Below are 22,897 nucleotides of genomic sequence, written 5' to 3'. Positions count from 1 at the left end.
TTATGCTTGCATGTATACAGCTTATCTTGCCTATGATTGTAACTCATCAGGAATTATAAATGAAAATTACAGGAAGATGCTAGCCCTAAAGGTGGCTTTGTGACAGAAAAGGTATGCAAAACATGTGAATGAACTGTTTATTATATGTCATTTATTTATTGTTTTATTTATAATCTACATATTTTTTTCATGTTTTCCATGGTATGAAAATGGGCTTTTTATCTACTAAGTATCACAATATAAGGTCATATTTTATTGCTTACAACAGTTTTTCTCAATTTTTCAAAGTGTGTGAGATTTCTGCCTAATGTTAATATTCCAAATAAATAGGTCATTGATCCTACTTCCAGTAGATAATATTATGTTCTTGAAAAGGTCACCTACCTTCAGATGGCAGACAATTTATGGATGAATAAATCAATATTTTAATGTTTCATTTAATATCTATACTTATGGTTCTCTTTCCTTATTTGAGATTTTGTACATTGATTGAAATGTATTGGTGTATAGTGGTATAGACACTGGGACGGGTATGTGCCCCCCTCCTATATATATTGTGAGGGGGAAAGAGAGAGAAAAGCAAAGAGTTATATGGAAAAGCAATGTGAAAAGATGATGATCAGAACTCACCCACAGGCCATACCCATTCCTCATTTTATGGCTCATATTTCATCCATCTAGTAATTCCAGCCCCCGACCCCCGACCCCCCGACCCCCGACCCCCCGACCCCCGACCCCCTACTCCGACATGCCTGGAAGCGTTATTTTTTTATGCGGCACAGATTGGGGCTTTTTTTTAAAAGGGGTCTTGATTTACAGACTAATAGTGGTCGTGTGCGTACTAGTAGTAGAGGTCTGTTTTTAATAGTGTTACATGTAATCAACTACCGTATGAAAAATCATTACATCAACAATTAAAATGCAATTGGAAATCTGAAGAGGAGGCAGCACGTCAATAAGAAGAACATCACAATAATTAGTCAATAAAACTTAATAAACTTAAACGAAGAGGAATGTTATCTAAACACATAGTTCGCGATGGATATTCAAACTTCTTCGCAGCGCTAATGCGCTAGCGAACATGCCTAGTCTCACGTACGTGCAGACATTATTCAGAAGGGAAAGAACGTACTTCCCATAGGCTCAACACGCACCATGCCCCAATCTGTGCCGCATAAAAAAATAACGCTGCCTGGAATCGGTGGCCACGCCCACAACTACAACTTCCACGTGTGGTATGTTACCGGAAGTTAATTGTTTTGTTGGCGCGGCGTTTGTGTGACGGATTTTTCATTTTAAAAGCCCAGTTATCGGTATTACTGTAAAGTATTTTCATCGAAAACTTCGAGATCCTATAGTCTACTGTTAGTTATTTTTCTGATGCTTATAGTCTTTGCATGATCTGTATTTTATGAGAATTATAGCCGTTCATGCAGTCCGGCTGACTGAGCTGAGTGTGAGTGAAAATGTGGTCTGTGGAGCATGCAGTGACTGTTGCGTGTTGGATGTCCGATGCGATGGTGTGATATGTCCGGACGCGGACGCTAAAGCCCGGCCCTGGCGATCCGTATCATTGAGCATATCGACGGTTGTTCCGCTGAGATTGCATCTAGCTAGCTCCTCTTACCGCCTCTAATCTGTCGACAAATGTCAGTTTTATTAAACAAGAATGACCCATACCTATTTTACCAGACGGTTATTTCTGGCCTAATAATAAGCTATCCCTTTTGTAAATATTTCCCCCATATTTAATCATGTGTAGTTTTGATAACTTTGAAACATTTTTAGAAGTGAAACATTGATGGATTATGTTATAGACCTATGGGGACCTTGCTCTTAATTACAAGCCCAGCTTTTCTAAGGTCTCCACTTTCTTTCATTTTGATTATAGATCTAGACCCTATATTGACTTAAAATTGCACTTAAATTGTTTTTTCTTATGCTGTTTTTTGTTCTATTATTATATGTAAAAATGTTGTGAAAGAAAGAAATAAAATAAACCTTGAACCTTGGGCTAAAGCTATTCTGGTAAATTAACTGGCGCTAATTCAGAATCAACTCCATACTTTGACCCATATCTCCGCCGTAAGGACTAAAACATACCAAAAAATCAACTAAATCTTCATCAATTGTTCAAATGATGGTCATGATGATTTGAAAGTCAGGCTTAAGTTTTTTACCCGTTTCATGTCAATTTTCTCATCTTTTTTGAAGTAATTTTCCCCCAAAACGTGACACAATCTACACTTTCTCACAGGTTTCACGGCAAACCTCTGCACAATACAATTGCATACTGTATAGTGTACCGAGGGTGAGGTGTGGGCGCGACTGAAGTTATCAACTGTCTGTAATAATCTCAGATCCATTAAATTCATCGTTACGGTAACTGCTAACTTCACACACGCGTGCCCGCTCCCCACATTCGGATAGGTATGCAACTGCATTGTGCAGCAGTTTAGTGTGAATTCTCTGAGAAATTGTGTATTATAAATTCTCTGTCATTCCCCTCACTTAATTTGCAGCTTGAAATAGTAACAAGAAGGCCTACATCCATCGACACGTCACACCATGTCGTCATCAAACCAAGAGCTGCCAAGCTGCCAACGAGAATGGAAGGCTTCATCAGCATCCTCCATTGCAGGAACTGGAGATGATGCAGTCACAGTGATCTTGTACAACATCTTGGCAGCCATCCACATCAAGCCCAGAGGATACCCGTTCTGCCCGGCAGGATTCCGGGAGACGTTGGAGAGGCATCCCCAGTTGATGGTTGAACTTCGTCACCATGATGATGCAGACATCGTGTGCTTGCAAGAGGTACACCTACCTTATAATATAGCTCACTGATTGTGTATTCAACTCTTTGCATGTTTCTTTTCAGAGGTTTTCATTAATTAAGCAATGCCTGTAACTCAAATAAAGGGTGAATATCTTTAAACTTCTGACAACTTAAAGATCGTCTATGCCTACATGTAGGGCAGGGCTTTTCAAAGTCCAGACTGCAGGGTATGACAATTTAAAGGAAAATACAGAATTTTGAAAGTGTCAATGATTTTTTAAAGGAAATTGAAGACAAAACAATGACAATCAAAAGAAAGTTAAGAAATACTGAGAAAGTGAAATTTGTTTCTCTTGTATCATTTAAAAACAGTGGCAGATCCAGATTAGGTCTAGCCAAAATGGTCGCCCCCCCCCCCACCCTCTCCTTCGGCAGCATAAATAAATAAAGGGGGGACGAGAAAGAGAGAGAGATGGAAGAAAAGTAGAAAAGAAAGAGAAAAAGAGAAAAAATTAAGAATCGCTATTCTGTTTAACTGATCGGCAACATATTGAATAGTATGAAAACCAAATCTCAAATCCAACCTTTGCTGTGTTTTGTTTAGTTTAAGCTTCTACCAGCAACCTCAAAATTGAGTAAGTAACATTTTGTTCACCCCAGTGATATGATACTTTTGATAAATCACACAATTTTTTGTTTTCTGCTGCCTCGAGTTTACTGGAGCAAAGAAAGGTGACAATCAATAGTCCGAGTCCCTATTCAGGAAAGGCTTGATCCTTTTTATCCAGGTGGATTCTTTGACCTTTCTTGACCAGGAGGGCCTTTCAAAATTCAAACTCATGTGGCCATCATCCCATAGAATTTTAAAAGAGCAAAAACAGATTCCTCAGATAGAGCATTCCATCTCACCATGTTATTAGCAAATCACTGGACTTACAATTTGATTGGATGATTTCCTCATTATTGAGCTTGAAAGCCCTTCTGGTCAAACAAGGTGAAAGAATCCACCTGGAATAAAAGGATTAATCCTTCAAATAATGTTTCTGTCATTGTTATCTAAAATGTTATCTTCGCTCCAGTGATCTTGAGCGTGGAATGACCTTCTGGTCAAGTAATGTGAAAGAATCTATCATGATAAAAAGGATTAATCCTTCAATGAATGTTCCAGTCATTGTCATCTACAATGTATCTTCGGTCCAGTGATCTTGATGAAAGAACCCATCATGATAAAGAGGATTAACCCTTCACTGAATGTCTATGTCATTGTCACATATCTTCACTCCAGTGATCTCTAGGCAGAATACACTATGAACATGACAGACAATGAAAGCGGACAAAATATACAGTTCCTCAGGTAGACAAAGGAACATCCCTTCTCTGCTATTATGTAAAAATGTGTAGAACAGGTGAATATGCATGTGACACCTGTTCTACACATTTTTACATAATATCAGTGAAGGGATGTCCCTTTGTCTACCTGATGAACTGTATATTTTGTCCGCTTTCATTGTCTGTCATGTTCATAGTGTTAAGGAGAGTGTTTGAATACAGAATAGTCACTTGGCTTGAGAAAGTCCACAAGAGTAGACATAAGCTTGCTACTATATTTTTAAGGTTGGTAGAATTTACATGTTAGGATTACCCCAACCAATGGAAGTTTCTCTATCATAGTGTGTGTTTCTATCTTAAAGGCTCTGAATTTTGAAATCACAACTGGACAGTCAAGGAAACAGTTCTAGCAGCCATTTGGAGTCTGTAAAATTTGATGCTGTACTATTCAAAGGCATGCATATTTTATATACATCACTGGGTATTGCTGGTTGGGGAGTGTACATGCACTAATGTATCCACTAATTATTCAAATACGTGTATCCGATTTCCATCCTTGGTAATGTTTTCTAATAGTGCTTGCTATCGCTTTATTTGTTCTTATTTTTCTTCGATGTTTACTAATAGTGTTCTCTATTGCTTTCTTTTTTCTTGTTTTTCTTCAAGGTAGAGACCGATTATTACCACCAGACCTTACTTCCAGAACTTCAAAAGTTAGGATACCATGGCGTCCATCATCAAAAGGCTTTAGGAATACGAGAGGGCGTGGCCACCTTCTACCGGTCAGAGAGGTTCAGGATTGAGAAGCAGGAGACCGGTCACTTTAAAGATTGGATAGCTGAGGTAGGAACAGAAAATAAAAGCTTACTCTTACTCTGCACTATCTTGACATCAAAACCTGAATTAAATACAGCTGTATCAATCGCATAAAGTGAGAGTTCTGTACGTGGATTAAAATGTTTACATACACCAGGGAGTGGTCACTTCATCCAATTGACTGTACCCCAGATTTAAGCTCCCCCCAAAAAAGAAAAAAATTGCTGATACTTTTTGCCGATACCGATCACAGGTGTGAGGGTGTTGCTCCAATCTTCCGATCCGATCAAAGCCCCAACTGACAGGGTTAATATGAAGTAATTTTATCCTTGACAAACTGACAATTCAGTTACGGAAATAAGATATAGCAAAAGAAAATTATTAAGTAGCACATCGATAATGAAATCAAGAAATTATGTAGGTTTTGATTTCGAATTTTCACTCACATTACTGTTTTTAAAGAAACTGGTTGGAGAGCAGATTGATGCTGCTCTACGTGAAGCTATTAAGAGTCGTGCCGAATATGAGACGCCAATCTTGCTTACATCGTTCACTTGCCTGAAGACTGGGCGGCCTCTCACCGTAGCTAACGTTCACCTGGTATGGCAGACCCACATAGTACCTGATCTCAATACATTGCAGGTATGTTAAAATGGATAGATTGATATTATTTGGAGCAAGTAATTTGTTGAGTTCTAACTTGCTTTTTAGGAAGTGATTCACCCTCTATTTATGACTACAAACTTGGAATATAAGGACTACCTCACATATTAACATGGAAGTTATTGTGATTAAATCTAGTATAATGTCTTTTAATATCTACATTTTTTAGCATTTCAAGCTAAATCTGTATTGTTAGAAAATTTGATTCCAATATTTGTGATCTCAACTGAATTAACCTGCTCAGATTTTTTTTCTAAGACATTTCTTTGCTTGTTCCTCTCATTTGTTTATTGAGAGGAAGAAGAAGAAACAATCCTTTCTTACTTAATTCCACAAAAGTATCTTCTTGTCAAGGGTAGGGGTCGACCTTCAACTGTTTGTCTTTAGTTATCCGCCTGCAGTACTTTATCACTGATCTACAATTTTGTTCTGGGTTTCATTTCTTCGACAATATAGGATAAGGGCTTGTCAGTTATCACATCGGTGACTAATTTTGATCTGAAGTGATGTACAGTCAAACCTGTCTATAGCGACCACCCAAGGGAAACACAAAAAGTAGTCTTTGTAGATGGGTTCCTTTAGTACATGTTTCAATGAGAAACCATTTTCATGGGAAACCAAAAATGTGGTCTTTGTAGACAGGTGGTCACTAAAGCAGGTTTGACTGTTTATTCTTTGATCTGTTTCATTGTTCCAGGCAGCTTTAGCTCTTCAAAGACTTGACGAGTTCTCAACACAAGATGGCCCCTGCATCATGTGTGGGGATTTCAACCATCAGCCCGTCATGCCTGGGTATCAGCTCATCAGAGACGGTTTTCTTGACAACGAGAGTCGGATGCATCTCAGAAAATTTCCACTTTTTTCTGGAGCCGATGTAAAGCATGGAAAGGTAATGGGGGATTTATTTACTTTGTAGGATGTGTAAGATGTGTATTTTTAATACCGGTAGACAGCAGCATATCAAGAAAATGAAAAACATTGGGGGGGGGGGGGCGATGGGTGTGCATCTATCCAAAACAGCCCTGTGTTCTATAGACCCACTGCAAATTTTATTGATTAGGCTTGGGGGTGGGGTTTTGATATGGTTTATTGATAAAAACATACATTCGAAATAGCAGCCAGAGGCCGAAACAAATTGAATTTACAGAAGATTGATACATACAAATGCATGACCTTAAAATTCGATTTGGTAAGACACAATTATGTTTACATCAGATTACAAAATATGATTGGCAATTCATAATGAATAATCAAGGAGATAAAAGAAAAGACAGAGAAACAAGAGAGCAGACTGAAACGGATGACTAGAGGATTATAAAAGGAGAATGAGTAAAGAAGGCAATGAGGCAAACTTGGTAGAAGATTAGGAGGACTGACAAGAGTCACAAGGCAATAAAGAGAAAGAGAAACTGGAGAGGAGACTAGACAATCGTAGGGACAGGTAAAGAGTAGGGCAGATAGATAGGCTGAAGTGGAGAACTAACAAAAAGTAATCAGATAAAGTGTTTAACAAATTATAGTGAGGCTTAAAAAATATGAATATAATACCGTAAATGCAGCATCATTGATAGTATATTACATGTATGGCAATTTATGCTCTAGAATTCAGTATTTCATTTTATAATCGGTTATAATTGGTCTCAATGTCACTGGTCAAACCTGCATGAGTGCATTAGTAGAAAATCTCATGGAAAAGTTATCTTGACAGTAAAGACCGGCTGTAATGATTCTGTGCTACCAACATGAGATCTGTAGAACCTGTCTGTAAAAAAAATAAAATTATAATACATTTTGTTTTTTCAATTCAGGAATCTTGTTTAGTGGATATCCTTCCTAAGTGGTTCTGTCATAGCTTCAAGCATTTTAAAAGTTCTTATGCAGAGATTCAGGTAAGTGCTAGTCTCTGTGCAAAGCAGAGTTGAAACATCCTTGTCAATCAACTTACCCTTTTTCTCAAGTAATTTGTGTAAAATTATAAATCCAAGCAATCGATCATTCATTTTTTCACTCACTTATTTTATTCATTTGTTCATTCATAGATTCATTCAAATGATTGCATGAGTAGTTGAAGTCTTGTGATATTCAATTTATTTTGAAAAACTTTTGTAAACATATTGTTCAGATTTGTGAATGATAATCTTTTTTTGTGTGTATTTATCATATTTTTGTGGAAGGCATATCGATTAACTACGATATAACAAGAGTGTATGTTTGACAGCCAAAGCTAAAATAAACCGAACAAACTACTGGTGCTGCATTTTTACATTTATAGTATTTACATTTTTACCTTATTTGATATTACCCCTTATGTGTTCCACCAAAATCAATCTTATGCCCAGGATTCTGATCATGATCTAGTATAAACATTCTCAAAAACTCAAATAAATGAATAAAAGGCTTTCAGTATAATGGTGTAATAATTATCTTTGTAACTTTGTGTGTGCAGGGAGAAGAACCGCCATTCACTTGCTACACAGATAACTATGGACCACAGTGGATAGAGGATTACACAAAACACAACAGATTGGATGGATTTCTAGAAGAGGTTAGCATCATATCAAATTGTTAGCTTTGATGTGACATGAAATTAGGGAGTGATTCTTAGTTGATATACAGTGCGTCCCAGAAAAAACGAAACCGAGAATTATCGATGTTTTATCATAACTAATCACATTTATAATTGATAAATGACACATATTTGGAAAGCTTAGATCCTCCTCTTTCATTTGATGCAACTCATTATGATGCATATTTCACGCATGAGTGATTAAAATCAATTTGAAGAGAGGAAACCGAAAAGTCGTTTGGCGGGCAGTATCTGAATTTCAAAGAGAAAATCAAATTTCTAGAAAGTTGGGTTTCTGCCCTTTCATATGACACCTCAATCAGGAAAAATAAGCAAAGAATGACAAAGTTCTGTTTGTTTAAAGTAGCCCTTACATTTTCATAATTTGAGCAAACAAATTCGTTTTCACTGGCTGCCTGCTGTAGCAAAAAGCAGAATTGACAAAAGACTTAACTCCGTTTCGTTGACAATCAGCCATGCATGAAGTCTTTCGTCTACGGCTGATTGTCAACGAAACGGAGTTAAGTCTTTTGTGCGCTATACAAGAATCCAATAGGATATGTATTTCATTATTCTCTTTTGCATGTTTGCTCTCGACCAACAGTCGGAAGAATCGTCAGACCCCCCAACACCGAGGCACTTTCCTCTGAAGGTCATGGATTCAAGTCTCAACAGCAGCATTGCCCCTCCCTGCCACATACAGACCTTGGATTACATCTGGTATACAGCAGAGAAGCTCCATTGCCTAGGAGTGGAGGAGGTCGTCAAGAAAGAAGAGATTGCCCCCTACTGGGCATGTCCCAACCAAGTCTTTCCCTCTGATCATTTGTTGATGAAAGCAAAATTTGCTTTTTGTGGTTTGTAACAGAAAACAGTCGCTAAATTGTGCTATATTTTTGTATTGAATATTGGTTCAGATTGAATACTAATATTGTAATGATGCTCTATATTTAAACTGTCTTAGATATTGTAAGCAAAATTTTACTTTTTTTATGATGAGATGTACAGTAAGTCCATGAATGGTCTTCCTCATTGATACAATGAGCAGAACAAAGATAAAGTGAATAGAAGGGTTTCCTTTCACATGGGTAGACAATCCTCTAAATAAATGAAGTGCAGTCTGCAATGTTGAAACACTGGCTATGTGGTTTGCGGAATGGCTTCTCAAAACCAAAGAGTCAGAGTTTCCGAAAACATGAAAACTTGTAATAAAATAATGATAAAGGAAATCACATCAAAATCGCTTTATCTAAACCAATGGGAAAACTCACAATTGGTCAAAACAGACTGCTTTTTAGTGAGTCCATGCGCATTGTTAAAATACAAGTAAAATGAACACAATAACATTAACAAACAAATATAGAACAAATTCAAATATCTACATGTACAAACAAATATTTGAAAAAAACTGGAAATGACAAAAACAAATCAAATTATCCAGGCATGACATGCGCCTGTGAGGTTGACCAGCCTGCCTGTTTCATTTTGTGTCTAGCAAATTGTCAAGAATATAATTAGACTTACAATTTGTACCAAGCCATAATGCATACTTTCCTTCCATCCTTGGTGAAAGCAGTAAAGGTAATCTTACCATCTGCTTTCCAAGTCTTCTTCTTTTTTAAACATTCACATTGTCACAAAAGATAATCTCAAAATAAATACATATTTCTCTTCAATGATACAGACATGATGGAATGAAGCAGAACATCTCATAAAATAAAATTCAGTAAGATTTCAATTATACTATACAGATACCATTCCATATTTTCTTATGTAGTTCAAAACAGATATTATGCATTCTGTTTTTTTCTAATTGTATTAGAGAAAATAGGAAGGATTTAAATTAATATTTTTATTTAAGTCCAAGTCTACTTGACATTGTCAAGGGTCCTTTCCTTGAACAGGAAATGTGATCTGTAAGCTGTCAAGACCTCCTGTAAGAAGAACTACTGTTTGCGATCAGCTTCCGTATGCACATTGGCGGGATATGCCAAAGATTTCCTGTTTTATTTTCATGAATGTGTCGATGTAAGGGGAAGATATTCTACCTTCGCGAATGCTTGGGTCATAATAGACTAGCTTGTGACATTACCATTAAATCACAAAATATATTGCTCACCTTTCCACTCCAGATTGGCAGGATTACGAAAGCCCTGAGCAATTGATCTAGTCTTGGACAAGCTTATATAGGGTGGTGATGTAATTTATTCAACTTCCAATTCCTTTATCACGTTTAGCTGCATTCAATATTATATATATTACATGGGTCGCCCTAACAGTGGTACTTGTCTGGTCAGTCGGCGGTCATTTTGGTCAAGGTCAGTCAACAGGCAACATAATGATAACAAATGTAGACCTTCCAATGAAACAATATTAAGTAGAAGGTTGGAATCTTAGATAAAACAACTAAGCAGATTTTGACAAGTATACAAACTAAATAAAAGATGGCTAGTGCAATCTACGAATTTGTTGCAAATAAATTACGCAGATGCACATTATTTAAAGTATTAAAAACAATTAACTACATGTAATTACTACAACACTATTTTCTCTTACACACTCACTCACAAAGTTGGAACCACAATGTTTCACTTACCCAACGCGCCTGATGTGTTCAAATTTAAAAGCAGCGGAGCATTAGAATTATCAAAGAAAAAAAGAAGGAAAGTCGAAAATTCAGATTTCAGAGTCAAATTTAAATTTATCTGGATCATAAGTGAAGTTACGGTAAGGCGTTGATGTCCTCATCATGGTCCTGGGTGCATGCTGTCCGTCGATTTCATGGGCGTAAATTGTTTGTCGATCTCCTGGGTGACATCCGTCAATGTCTAGCTGGGTGTTGCATCCAACGTGGTTTGCCGTTGGCGTAGACGTCCATGTCAAGGGTGTTGTCCATTACTTTCATAATGCGATGTCGTCGGTCGAGCTTCAAGAAGGAAGATGAGCTACATGTATAGGTTGAAGTCTACGTCGCCATGCATGTTGTCGTCGTTGATTAATTTTGTGTCATGTTTAGTGTCGTTTTCAGCAGAAAAACCGAGAGATATAAATGTTCACTTCAATTCCTGGTCCTCACAATAAGTAGAAGGAATAAAATTCTATAAAATCAGGTTCTCCACCATGTCGTGTTTGGGATCGGTGTGTTAAGTTATTGGAATATTGAGAGGTACATAAAATAAAGAGATGCTGAGACTTTCTTTGAAGTGTAATATGCAAGAGTATAATTTATTATAACTCTAAAACGATGAGTCACATAGTCCAGATTCACAAGTATAGAGCAGCCAAAGTATAGGTGCTAGCTTGGTGATGGTCTGAATTCTTCTCCTCCCAGAAAGCCAGAACAATACACCCTAAGTTCTAAAAAGGAGCAGTAATAGCAATAGTATTAAAAACCACTGCTCCTACTGATTCTACAAAATAACCGGAGAACAGGCCAAAAAATATTGTCCTCCCGTCCTCCGGAAAAGACTACAGATTATGGTAACAGCTACTACAGTACTGCCCTACCGGACAGAAAAACTACCAAAAACAACCAAAATCGGTACCCCAAAATCAGAATACAGCATCAAAAATACTCTCCGAGTCCCTAAAAATTGTCTTCATGTTCACCAACACACAAAGGGAAACGTGCTGGAAGGCGTTTTTCTCAACATCTGGATTTACAATCCTCAAGAGTACAGTTAACATTGAAGTGATCTGATAGTCCCTTGTCGATCACTGAGCACTTGGACACAAGATGACTATCACGATGTGGCATAACTAACTCCAGTGTGTGACCCTAATTATGGGTAGGTCCTTTACAAACGCCATGGGTTATCTATCACCCATGGTGTCGTTCGGCCAACTCCAAAGAAGTGGCTAATGCATCAAATGCGTTGGGTAACTTTTTTTATAGTAATCTTTCTTGTTTTCCACCGGGGCCTTGATGGGGATGTGAGTACCGTCAATGGCCCCTACAGCTTGAGGCATCCCCATATCAACAAATCCTTGCTTCACCTCCTGCAAATAGCCGGCAGAAGGAAATTTAATGTGCCTTGGCAGGATCCTCCCAATTGCCTTACAAACGCCATGGGGTATCATCACCCATGCTGTCGTTCGGACAACGCCAAAGAAGTGGCTTATGCAACGAAATGCGTTGGGTGTACATGGCAATGCGCTACAGAGTGATGGCCACCAGTTTCTCCACAGAGACAACTGGTCCATGAATGTCAATCTTTTCAATATCAAGGCGCAATTCCTCTACCAGATGAATGAAAGCAGGCCCGGACATCCTAAAGTTTTCTTTCCACTGGGCACTTAAAAACGATGCCCAGGCATTTTCCCACCACATTAATCCTGGCCTGTCCAACCGATAAAGGACTCGCTGGTTTGACAGCAACCAGGCTTCTAATACCATAATTGATGTATCCAGATTGTTGCAGAGTCGTAGCAAGCTCTGCTGCAATCGATGGGCTCTCCACCGATGGCGCCTGCGAGACAGGGTCCGAGAAGACGTCTCCTGTACAACCAAGTCCATCATATCATCTGTGAAGAGGACTTTCCATGCTTTGAGTGGGGTCTTAGCTTGACTGGCAGTGCGGTTGACTCCAGGGGTTCCTGTTAGAATGTTTGCAGTATTCTGCCTTCCTCATTGAGCGGGAGGCTGGTTTTTCCAATCCACCATTTTCCTTGGTCGTGGCCATCCGTCTTCTCCACAGAGACAACTGGTCCATGAATGTCATTCTTTTCAATATCTAGGCGCAAATCCTCTACCAGGTGACTGAAAGCAGGCCTGGACATCCTATAGTTTTCTTTCCACTGGGCACTTGAAAATGATGCCCAGGCATTTTCCCACCACATTCCTGGCCTGTCCAACCATAAACCTACTACTGTTGCAGGATGCCCCATCAGATACCACTGCACATACTCTAAGCCCAACTGTCTCTACCTTGAGAACGGTTTTCATGACGCAGTCATAAATTTCTCCACTGCGTAAAGCAATCGTGGGAAAGAACACAACAGCCTGTTGCACAGATGAAAATATTCCACAAACCATTATCATGAATGCATGCGTGGCCAGTTCAGCAGTGTCTTCTTTGATGCGTCTCTCAAACACCCTGAACTCATTATTGATGTCCCCAACATCTACAAAACCAAGAAGATGTCCAGTGGAGGATGAATATGCCTTTCTATAAAGGATAAAACTTTATATCAAACATTAGGTTTAAAATCAATGTCGCAGAACCAAATATTTATATATAATCTCTAGTTCTTAAACAATTGGAAGTATCTTGGAAGTATTCCCGAAAAAAATTATCTTTGCTAAAGGATATCTATTTCGGATGGTAATGTAGAAATCTACATATCACTTCTTGTCAATATTCCGAAATGTTTTGTTCAAATTATTAGTGCCAACATGAATGATGACGGCATCAATGTTCTTGATGTTTTCGCGAAAGGTCTTTATTCTTGCTCCAGGAAAACAAAATACGTCCAAATCCACTAAATTTCTATCAAACTTGGTCACACTCCTTGCACACAAACTTGGTGCACAAAAAAGCACTGGGATTTACGACAATGTCAAAATGATAACCTGACAGATATAGATACAGCATGTCATTTGCCCCCTGATCTGTCCAACTACGCTACGCCACTGGCTTGTATAGCAGCTAAGTCCCTTTAATTCAGTTCAATAGTGGAGAAAATGAACATACCCATGTTATGTGGACACCTGTTCCATTAGCTGGCCGAAGAGTTAGATAGACAGCTGCCTGGCACTGCTGGCACACAGGGTTTGCCTCATGGGCAAGGGCCTTCAGCCTCTTCCCAGTAATAATAAAGAGATCGGCCTCTGCTGCCTCTTCTCCACCAATCTTCTTGTGCAGCCCTGATCTCGTGAAGTCCCCTGGCTTGTCCCGTCTGGCCGTCTCGTCTCCCAACACCTCCTCCTCTTCCCCAACGATTGGGAGATCTCTTGTGTATTGTTCTCTGCCAAAACAAACAAAAATACAAAAGATACTCATCACATTAAATTTATTGAATATAGCCTTTAAAACATAGTTCACCAACACCATCTTTCCGGAGAACCGGATTTGAGATGCTGCCTGGTCCGTTTGCATGGAGTTCATCTCCCTAAGAGATCTGCATTGAGATTGGTGAGCCGGTTGCGGGGGAGCCGATGGGCCATGTTGGATTCGAGATGCTGCCTGGTCTGTTTACATGGAGTTCATCTCCCTAAGAGATCTGCATTGAGATTGGTGAGCCGGTTGAGGGGGAGACGATGGGCCATGTTGGATTCGAGGAGTTGCCTGGTCTGTTTGCATGGAGTTCATCTCCATAAGAAGTCTGCATTGAGATTGGTGAGCCGGTTGCGGGGGAGCAGATGGGCCATGTTGGATATGAGGTGCTGCCTGGTCTGTTTGCATGGAGTTCATCTCCCTAAGAGATCTGCATTGAGATTGGTGAGCCGGTTGAGGGGGAGACGATGGGCCATGTTGGATTCGAGGAGTTGCCTGGTCTGTTTGCACGGAGTTCATCTCCATAAGAAGTCTGCGTTGAGATTGGTGAGCCGGTTGCGGAGGAGATGATGGCCCATGTTGGATTCGAGGTGTTGCCTGGTCTGTTTGCACGGTGTTCATCTCCCTGAGAGATCCGCTTTCAAACATGAAATGATTGTTTGAATCATCTGGAATTAGATGTTAGTTTTACTTGTCTTCAAGTTTATGCATATCAAATATCATTAAAAAATGACAACATGAAATATGGCACACAGAGTTTGCCTCCTGAAAAAGGGCCTTCAGCCTCTTCCCAGTAATAATAAAGAGATCGGCCTCTGCTGCCTCTTCCCCACCAATCTTTTTGTGAAGCCCTGATCTGGTGAACTCCCCTAACACCTCCTCCTCTTCCCCTACGATTGGGAGATCTCTTGTGTATTGTTCTCTGCCAAAACAAACAAAAATACAAAAGATACTCATCACATTAAATTTATTGAATATAGCCTGTAAAACATAGTTCACCAACACCATCTTTCCGGAGAACAGTTACGAAAGTAAACTGATGTCACCAGATGCATCACGTAAAATACAAATGGCTTGGATGATGCACAGTCTGATTGGCAGCCTGCTTTTAGATCAGAAATCTCTGCAAGGAGGTTTTTACAGCAGGAAAGGGGCTTGCAAAAATCAAGGATCTTTTCCCCAGACTTCTGGATGACATTCTGAAGTGTTGTGGCTACTGCAAGCCGTGCTTAAACTCTTTTGATAATTATAATCACAGGAAAACAAAAATAGGGGATCTATGCTTTTAGTTGTATAATCACATCGATGTCAATGAAAAGTATAAATTGAAAATGAGTTTGGATGCCCGCCTTATCCAACTAACCTTGTATAAAAATACAGATTCCCCCCCCCCCCCAAGAAAAAAAAAACTACAACAACAACAACAACACTTGCCATACTTCAAAACTAACACAAACTCATATTTGTTACTGAAAAAACAAACGTTAGATATCATAAATTGGTAATTTTGACAATACAAATCAAGTAAGATCATTTATTAGAAAACATATATCTCAATGCAGAAAATATAAACCGTAGGAGCTCCTCTTTGTTTGGTCCATGATTAAGAAACTTCTTCCACTGTCGAGGCTCTTTCATCTGTCTTACAAGGATTCGTACTTGCTGGACACCTCCCAGTGCTCGTCTTGCACGTTCGGCAGTCTTGATACTTTTGGTAGGATATCGGTCAGTAACAAAGTTGATCTCTTTTGATGATGAACAATCAAATATTATTTAGATGGATATACATTTGCTATATATAGTAACTGTCGTTTTGTTACTTGGTATAATGAAGATATTTTTGAGGCCAGTGGATATCTCTACCATGTAAACTACAATCCTATCAACAAGAACTATACAAGAGTAATACCAACAAGAATTATAATGTTCAAATTACAGTAATTTCATAATGTCTTCAATGATATGGACATCATTTATTTAAAATATCTTGAACATTATTACACTTGCCTTCTGGAATGTACAAATATTTAATATACTTACACAAGTATGTCTCCTTCTGGCTCTCACAAAACTCCATGAACTTTATGGCAGCATCCAAAGATATCTTTATGATTGCCCTTGGAGGGAGAGTTAGCTCAACTTTGTCGAGCAGGCTTCCCATTACGTGAGATAGGACGTGAATGACTGGTGCAACTCGCACCACCAAATCCATTGTCGCCAAACTGCGTCGTACTCTGAGCGATTGACACTCCTTAGTGCCCTTGGACATGACATCTTGAATGCTTAAATGTTATTACTGGACCAGGTGTCTTCAAAATAGTCTTGGTGACTTCCGTCTCTTTAGGTTGGAGCACCTCTGGAGTAACCACACAGTCTGTGATGTTGCATAGCTCGTATAAAAACAAAGTAATATTCAATTATTCTTCAGATAAACATTTTGTATATAACTAAATCCATTAAAAAAAAATTGATGTCTCTAGGACCAAAATCTTTATTTATTTTTTTATTTTTTAATGTGTTATATTAAAACAATCAAATACAATCACAATATTTACATAAATTATATAAAGATGACAAAAAAGCAGTACAACGAAGATAAACCTCACAAAAAGTAAATTTACACTACGATGCAGGCAACTACATGTACATGAACATGCACCTACCGATATACTACATTATAAAACAAACTTCATTATTAAATTTGCCTCCTGGAATGTACAAATATTTCATATACTTACACACAAGTATGTCTCCCTTTGGCTCTCATAAAACTCCATGAACTTTATGGCAGCATCCAAAGATGTCTTCATGATGGCCCTTGGAGGCAGGGTAGGGTCGACATTGTCCAGCATGTTTCCTATGATGTGAGATAGGACGTGAATCACCGGTGCAACTCTCCCCACCAAATCCAACTTCTTGGTCTTTGGCCGTGGCACCCCATCACGTACAGCTGCATTTATCTGTTCAATGTAGGTTTCATTGATATTATCCACCTCTTCCTCAGCCCTCTCGTCAAAAATGTATTCATGTCCATTTGCATGGAGTTGAGCTATCGTGTCGAGTACTTGGCTAAGGGTTGGGAGGTTTGCCAATGCTTCTCCAGCATTCTTGGTTGCTCTGGGGGAAGGCCTTATGCAATCAGGAAAGTTGATCAAAAGTCGTTCGATGAACCCGTTCCCAGTATTTAGACTGGTAAGTAAGGCTGCTAGTGGAGCTGGCTGTATTGCCCCCAGAATGCAGAAGGCCCCGTCGTGTGGAATGTCTCTTGCCTTCTGGGTTGCAAAGTTGACTGATACTTTCTCACCAGAGAACCGTTGAGACAGTAGGCTTATATCACCTGAAGCGGTGTCTCCATCATTTTTTACCATCTTGTTGAGCACGTCATATATCTCCCCAGACACGATAATTTGGGATCCTTCACTCAGTTTTTGTATAAGTCCTGCTGATGTAGACTTCCCAATCACAACTGGCATCCCATCTCTCGCGGTAACTACAGTGTTTATAGGATCCAGGAAGGCAGTGTTGATGGCCTGACTTTTCCCAGTCGAAGGGGAGCCAACAAACAGAACGTACAGATTTTCTTTTGTTTGGCATTCCATTATACACAACATTACACTTTTCTGCCAAAATGAAAGCAGTAGACGCTATTAAACTGTCCAGGAGATATCCCTCACAGGAGCTGATGCTGGTTGCCTGACGGTTGATGTATTGACCGATAGGCTCTGGCATGAGCTTATCATACTGGAAAGGAGTTGCCCTTAACCTTGAGTGAAGATTGCACCAGATCCTGGAGTTCTGTTTTTTCACAGTGCTCATTCGTGACATCTTTATGAAGGAAACAAAAACAACAGCCAATAATGAATAATGATGGGCTTCTGAAAATAATTTGGAGCCAACAATTCTTTCAACAAATAGTGCTATCAAAACACTTGAGAACTAGGTATGAGAATCTCAATAAAACTTTTTAGAGCTTAACAAAGTTCGCCTTCATACAGTATGTACAATGGCCAAAGCAAAACATTTTACAGCTTCAGTTTAATTCAACAATCAACATTAACATTCTAAATTGCAAAACAACAAAATGAAATCAGAGCATAGCCCATGAAACAACAATACAGTGTAACATGAAAGCATACAACTGCATTAAAAAGTTATAGAATGTATGCTACAGTCTCAAACTACACTCAGTCATACAAGCAAAACATAGATATCATCATGATATACACACACTTCATACAACAAAGTGATTAAAGCAGACATAGCAAAAGATGGTGTTCTTACCTAGTAAAAGAGCCAACACTTGCTTGAATATAAATATCAGGATCTGGGATGATAAGCAACTCATAAAGGTTGAAGTTGGATGAAATGCCCAATCAAATTTAAAAGAGGAAACTCTCTCAAACTTAGAGAAACTTGAAGAATGTAAAGTTGATATATACATTTTGTATATGTTTCGAAGAAGAAAATCAGGTAGAGGCTACAGATATATTTTGTAGCACATGCTCCAAGATGGAGATTGAATATATACAGGGCAGTGTTCGAAGCAATGGCAGCTGGGCAGAGAATGAGCTGGAAACTGTTCAAAGGATCCAGGCATGGAGTGTTGATGCCCTGACTTTTCCCAGTCAAAGGGGGACCAACAAACACAACTTAAAGATTGGTCTTGTTTGCTATCCCATTGTACATGACATGTGATTTTTCTGCTAGAATAAAAGCAGTAGACACCAGCCAACTAATAAATAGGTATACATCACACAAGCTGATCCTTGTCGCCTGACGATTGATGTACTGGCCGGTAGCCTCGGGCATCAGCTTTTCGTATTGGAAGGGTGTTGCTAACCGTGTCCTTGGTGCCGGTTGGTGTAGTCTGGTTGGTTGATTTCTGGCTGTTAGCTAGAAGTTTGTTGAATTTGACTATCTGCTTCTGTCTGGTTGACTGGAAAATTTTCCCAGCTGTAGAGGTGTTGAAGGCCTGGCATTTCCGAAGATCAGCCAGTTCCAGTAGTTGGGAGAAGTTTACTTCTGATGTTTGGATGTCTTGCTCCATGGTATGGAGTTGATGGCGGGTGTTGACTTGAATTTGAAATTGAAATTAATTAGTAAGCTGCCTTTTATACCTTTTAACTTAAATAACCAAACATCTGACCATACAGGTATATATTCAATTTCCAGTATTACGCCCAAATTCCTCCGCTCTAGATTCTTCGATATTTGTTTTAGTCAACTCATGATATATTCTTTTAACTGTCAACTGTCTTACTGAAATCATATCCTCAACCAATTTTATATCATTATTACAAACGCTGTGGATTTAAATTTCATATACCGTACTCTCTATGTTCTACGTTAAGATTTGCAAGTACTAACATATTCCCAAGTGGAAGTGATTGAATCGCTCTTCTAATACGTGTATATTGACTATACCACCTTCCATCCCTAAACATTTTGCCCATGCCTCCGGACTCTGCAAGTTCTTCCTTTGCGAAGACCAAATCGATTGCACCATTCAGAAGGATCACAGCAGGCATTACTGATGCCCCTGCTTTCTTGATTAGTACATGGAGATCCTTGGATCTGACAAGGATCTTGTTGTACTTGTTGCTCTTTCTTATTAATCACAAGTGGAACTTGCAAACAGAAAACAAAACCTCAGTTTATAAGAAATTGATCGCTCCGTTTAACAGGACTACAGCAGGCATTACTGATGCCCCGGCTTTCTTGATTAGTACATGGAGATCCTTGGATCTGACAAGGATCTCGTCGTATTTTTTGCTCTTATCAATTACAAGTGGAACCTGCAAACAAAAAACAAAACCATAGTTTATATGAAATCTTTGACTGATATGTTTTTTTTTTTCACTATTGATTGATTAAAGTGCTCACACTAAATCTCAGTAACTGCAATTGATGATCATAAAATCAGTTGGTCTGGATGTTGCTAATATTTGATTTTCAATTAGACAGAAGACAACATCTTAACAGTTTTTCTTCACCTCTGTTTTTCTTTCATGTCTTTCATGGTTTCAATAAAACATGTCTCTCTCCTTACATGACCAAGGAGCTAACACTCCTTCCCTTTTCATTCTTACTCAAAAAGTATTCAAACAATATTAGAATGTCCAACTAGTTGCAGACCTACACCTGAATGGTATGCACATATTCATATCAACCACTGTACCTTGTGTAAGCCATGGCTTAAACTATGGTTAACACTTCAATGAGCATGCATGGGCATGAATATATAAATAAAAGTACATTGACAGTGTATACAGAGAAGGTATGCATTAACCTGCATAAACACCTGTAGTCATATCACTACACAATCAGATATATTACATAAAATACACATCAAAACATATTGGACAAGGATATGAAAATAAACTGAATAGGCTGCAACCTGAAATAAACATCCTTATATAAAGTTTGATCCATATTTCATAATTAAAAATCATGAAATATATTCTTTGCTGAACATTAGACGTGACACAAAACAACAAACATACATACAAACAACAAACAGATACAATCAACAAACATACATACAAACAAACAAACAAATATGTCTTGAATTCAAATAATTATTGCAATTTACCCCTAAGATTGTTCTTATACCTACATTAAAATACATTTACACCAGCAGAATTCTGTATGTAATGAGGAAGTGTTTCATTTCTATTACTATAACTATAAATGTTATAGTTTAATATAAACTTTTTGGAAATGGAATCGGAAAGAAGATTGTGATGAAATAAATACATAAAAACACATACTTGTATACAACAGGAATTATGCAGTCATTTTGTTCACATTACGATAGCATATTATCTCAGTTGATCAAAGTTTATACGTGTATAAATAAAAAGTTAAAATATCCAGTTTGACATAAATGTATTCAAAAGGATTTTGTCAGAAATGTGTTGGCATAGTATTGATGCAGGTTGAGATTGTGTTCTACAGTACCGGGTACCGGTATGTGTCAACTTAAATTACGGTAATCAATACCAATATACAAAATGTGATGTCGAGTAGATAAAGTAGGTTATCAGGCCTACTTGTATTTATTGCCAAAAATTATTACTTTATTAAAAGCAATATCGGATGTAGCAATACTATTTTTTACTTCAGTGAATTATCCTTTATGTGGACATGGACAGTTCAAATACATCATGTGAATATTTGATATTATATTTCCAGTTTTTTCACTCCTGTATAGTTTTTAAACTGGATTTTGGATACTATGAATCAATCAAATGGGTCTGTGTAGCAATGTATTTCAATTTCTGCATGTTTTTCTCCCTTACCCCTGGTTACTAGTAATTTCATTCACCTGCTATGCAAATAACATTGAAACCACTTGTAAACATTAGTTGTTGCTATGTTAGGGCAAGATTCTGACACAGCTTTTTAGTTAAGAGAAACTTTAGTTCAACAAGTATGTATAAAATTTGTAAATTGGTCTGCTACAACAGGTCCATAACACATTAAACAAACTATATTCTAAAAGGATCGAAGCAATGACTATACTTTTGAAAACTTATTCTACAGTTCATGTGTCCAGGCTTATTTTCTGACATGTACATGGACTTTGTGAGTTAAATTTATTATTGTCTAAAAATTAAAATTTTCTGACTATAATTTGCTATAAGTCTGTCTGTGTGTAATAATTTGATTCGTTATTTAGGATGTTATATTAATTAAGCTCTATTCACTGTATCGTACAGGCCTGATATCATATATTTGTATCATATACCATGTATATTATTTTACCATGAAGAGTAGCAGTTTGTTTATTTGAAATTCTGATTCTGATTTATACAAATATATTATATTGTTCATGTACAATGAATTGTATCTATTAAAAGCTATTTTACGAGTATGCAAGAAGGTGGTCAATCTTACAAGACTGAAAATATTCTATAATTTTTGTCTTCTTCAATCTGGCTCCCAGACTAAAGGAGTTCCCCCCCCCCCCTCATTGAAAAGAATACTTTGTTGATCCTGGAACTACACCCATGTACCAATTAGTGGAATTATGTCATTGTCTTGGCAATTTTTTGAAACTCAAAGAGAAAGTCTGAAAAAAGGGGGATAAAAATCAGTATGACATTTTGTGGGGGGGGGGGGGGGGGGGGGGGGGTGATGGTGTATTTAGCACACTTGCCAAATAATTAATGCAAACAACAAGATCATTTTATTTCTCACTCCAGAGAGGAAATGACAAACATGCATATTATCTCAGGGTCAGTTATGCCAATTTTCATACAGATGGGAAAAGCTATTTGGCAGCTGGCTGTCAACTATACAAATTGAAAGCAATAAAATATGTTGAAATATCCCTCCAACTCCCAATTATTCTTTTGATTCTTTTTTTTTTTTTAAATTCAGTTTAGTTTAATTTCTCAATAAGTTTCACCAGACTTTGAGGTTGAGGAGGGAGAGAGTGAGAGTGAGAGAGAGAGAGAGAGAGAAAGAGAGAGAATGTGTGTAACAGAGAGGAAGATGGAAGAGAGAGAGAGAGAGAGAGAAAGAGAGAGAATGTGTGTAACAGAGAGGAAGATGGGAGAGAGAGAGAGAGAGAGAGGGGTGGAGAGAGGAAGAGAGAGAAAGAGGAAGTAGAAAGTAAACAAGAGGCAACAGATAGAAAGAGAGGGCGAAAAAAAAGCAAAGATTGCAGAACGAGGAAGGGAGTCGAGAGGGAGAAACAAAAGATTGAGATAAGGAGGAAGCGTGGGCTGCAGAGCAATAACA

General features: G+C 38.2%; 1 protein-coding gene across 1 annotated transcript; it reads left to right on the top strand.

Moving 5' to 3' along the window:
* The first annotated feature begins 1,213 nt into the window (after positions 1-1,213).
* On the top strand, positions 1,214-11,395 carry LOC115919921 (glucose-repressible alcohol dehydrogenase transcriptional effector-like). The gene is made up of 8 exons (XM_030974604.1): positions 1,214-1,321; positions 2,523-2,817; positions 4,775-4,951; positions 5,387-5,566; positions 6,285-6,476; positions 7,396-7,476; positions 8,034-8,132; positions 8,758-11,395. Exons 2-8 carry the CDS (start codon positions 2,569-2,571, stop codon positions 9,016-9,018), a joined length of 1,239 nt encoding a protein of 412 aa, XP_030830464.1. The 5' UTR covers positions 1,214-1,321; positions 2,523-2,568; the 3' UTR covers positions 9,019-11,395.
* Positions 11,396-22,897: the final 11,502 nt, after the last annotated feature.

This window comes from Strongylocentrotus purpuratus, unplaced genomic scaffold (assembly GCF_000002235.5).
Source record: "Strongylocentrotus purpuratus isolate Spur 01 unplaced genomic scaffold, Spur_5.0 spur5_contig_866, whole genome shotgun sequence".
Lineage (NCBI taxonomy): Eukaryota > Metazoa > Echinodermata > Echinoidea > Camarodonta > Strongylocentrotidae > Strongylocentrotus > Strongylocentrotus purpuratus.
Note: the sequence above shows the minus strand (reverse complement) of the source record. Positions and strands in the feature narration are given on the sequence as shown.

Excerpts from the sequence above, each read along its gene's own strand:
- LOC115919921 (XM_030974604.1), top strand. The coding sequence starts at position 2,569 with ATGTCGTCATCAAACCAAGAGCTGCCAAGCTGCCAACGAGAATGGAAG. Across the intron at positions 4,952-5,386 it reads TTAAAGATTGGATAGCTGAG|AAACTGGTTGGAGAGCAGAT; the intron begins GTAGGAACAGAA and ends CTGTTTTTAAAG. Across the intron at positions 5,567-6,284 it reads CTGATCTCAATACATTGCAG|GCAGCTTTAGCTCTTCAAAG; the intron begins GTATGTTAAAAT and ends TCATTGTTCCAG.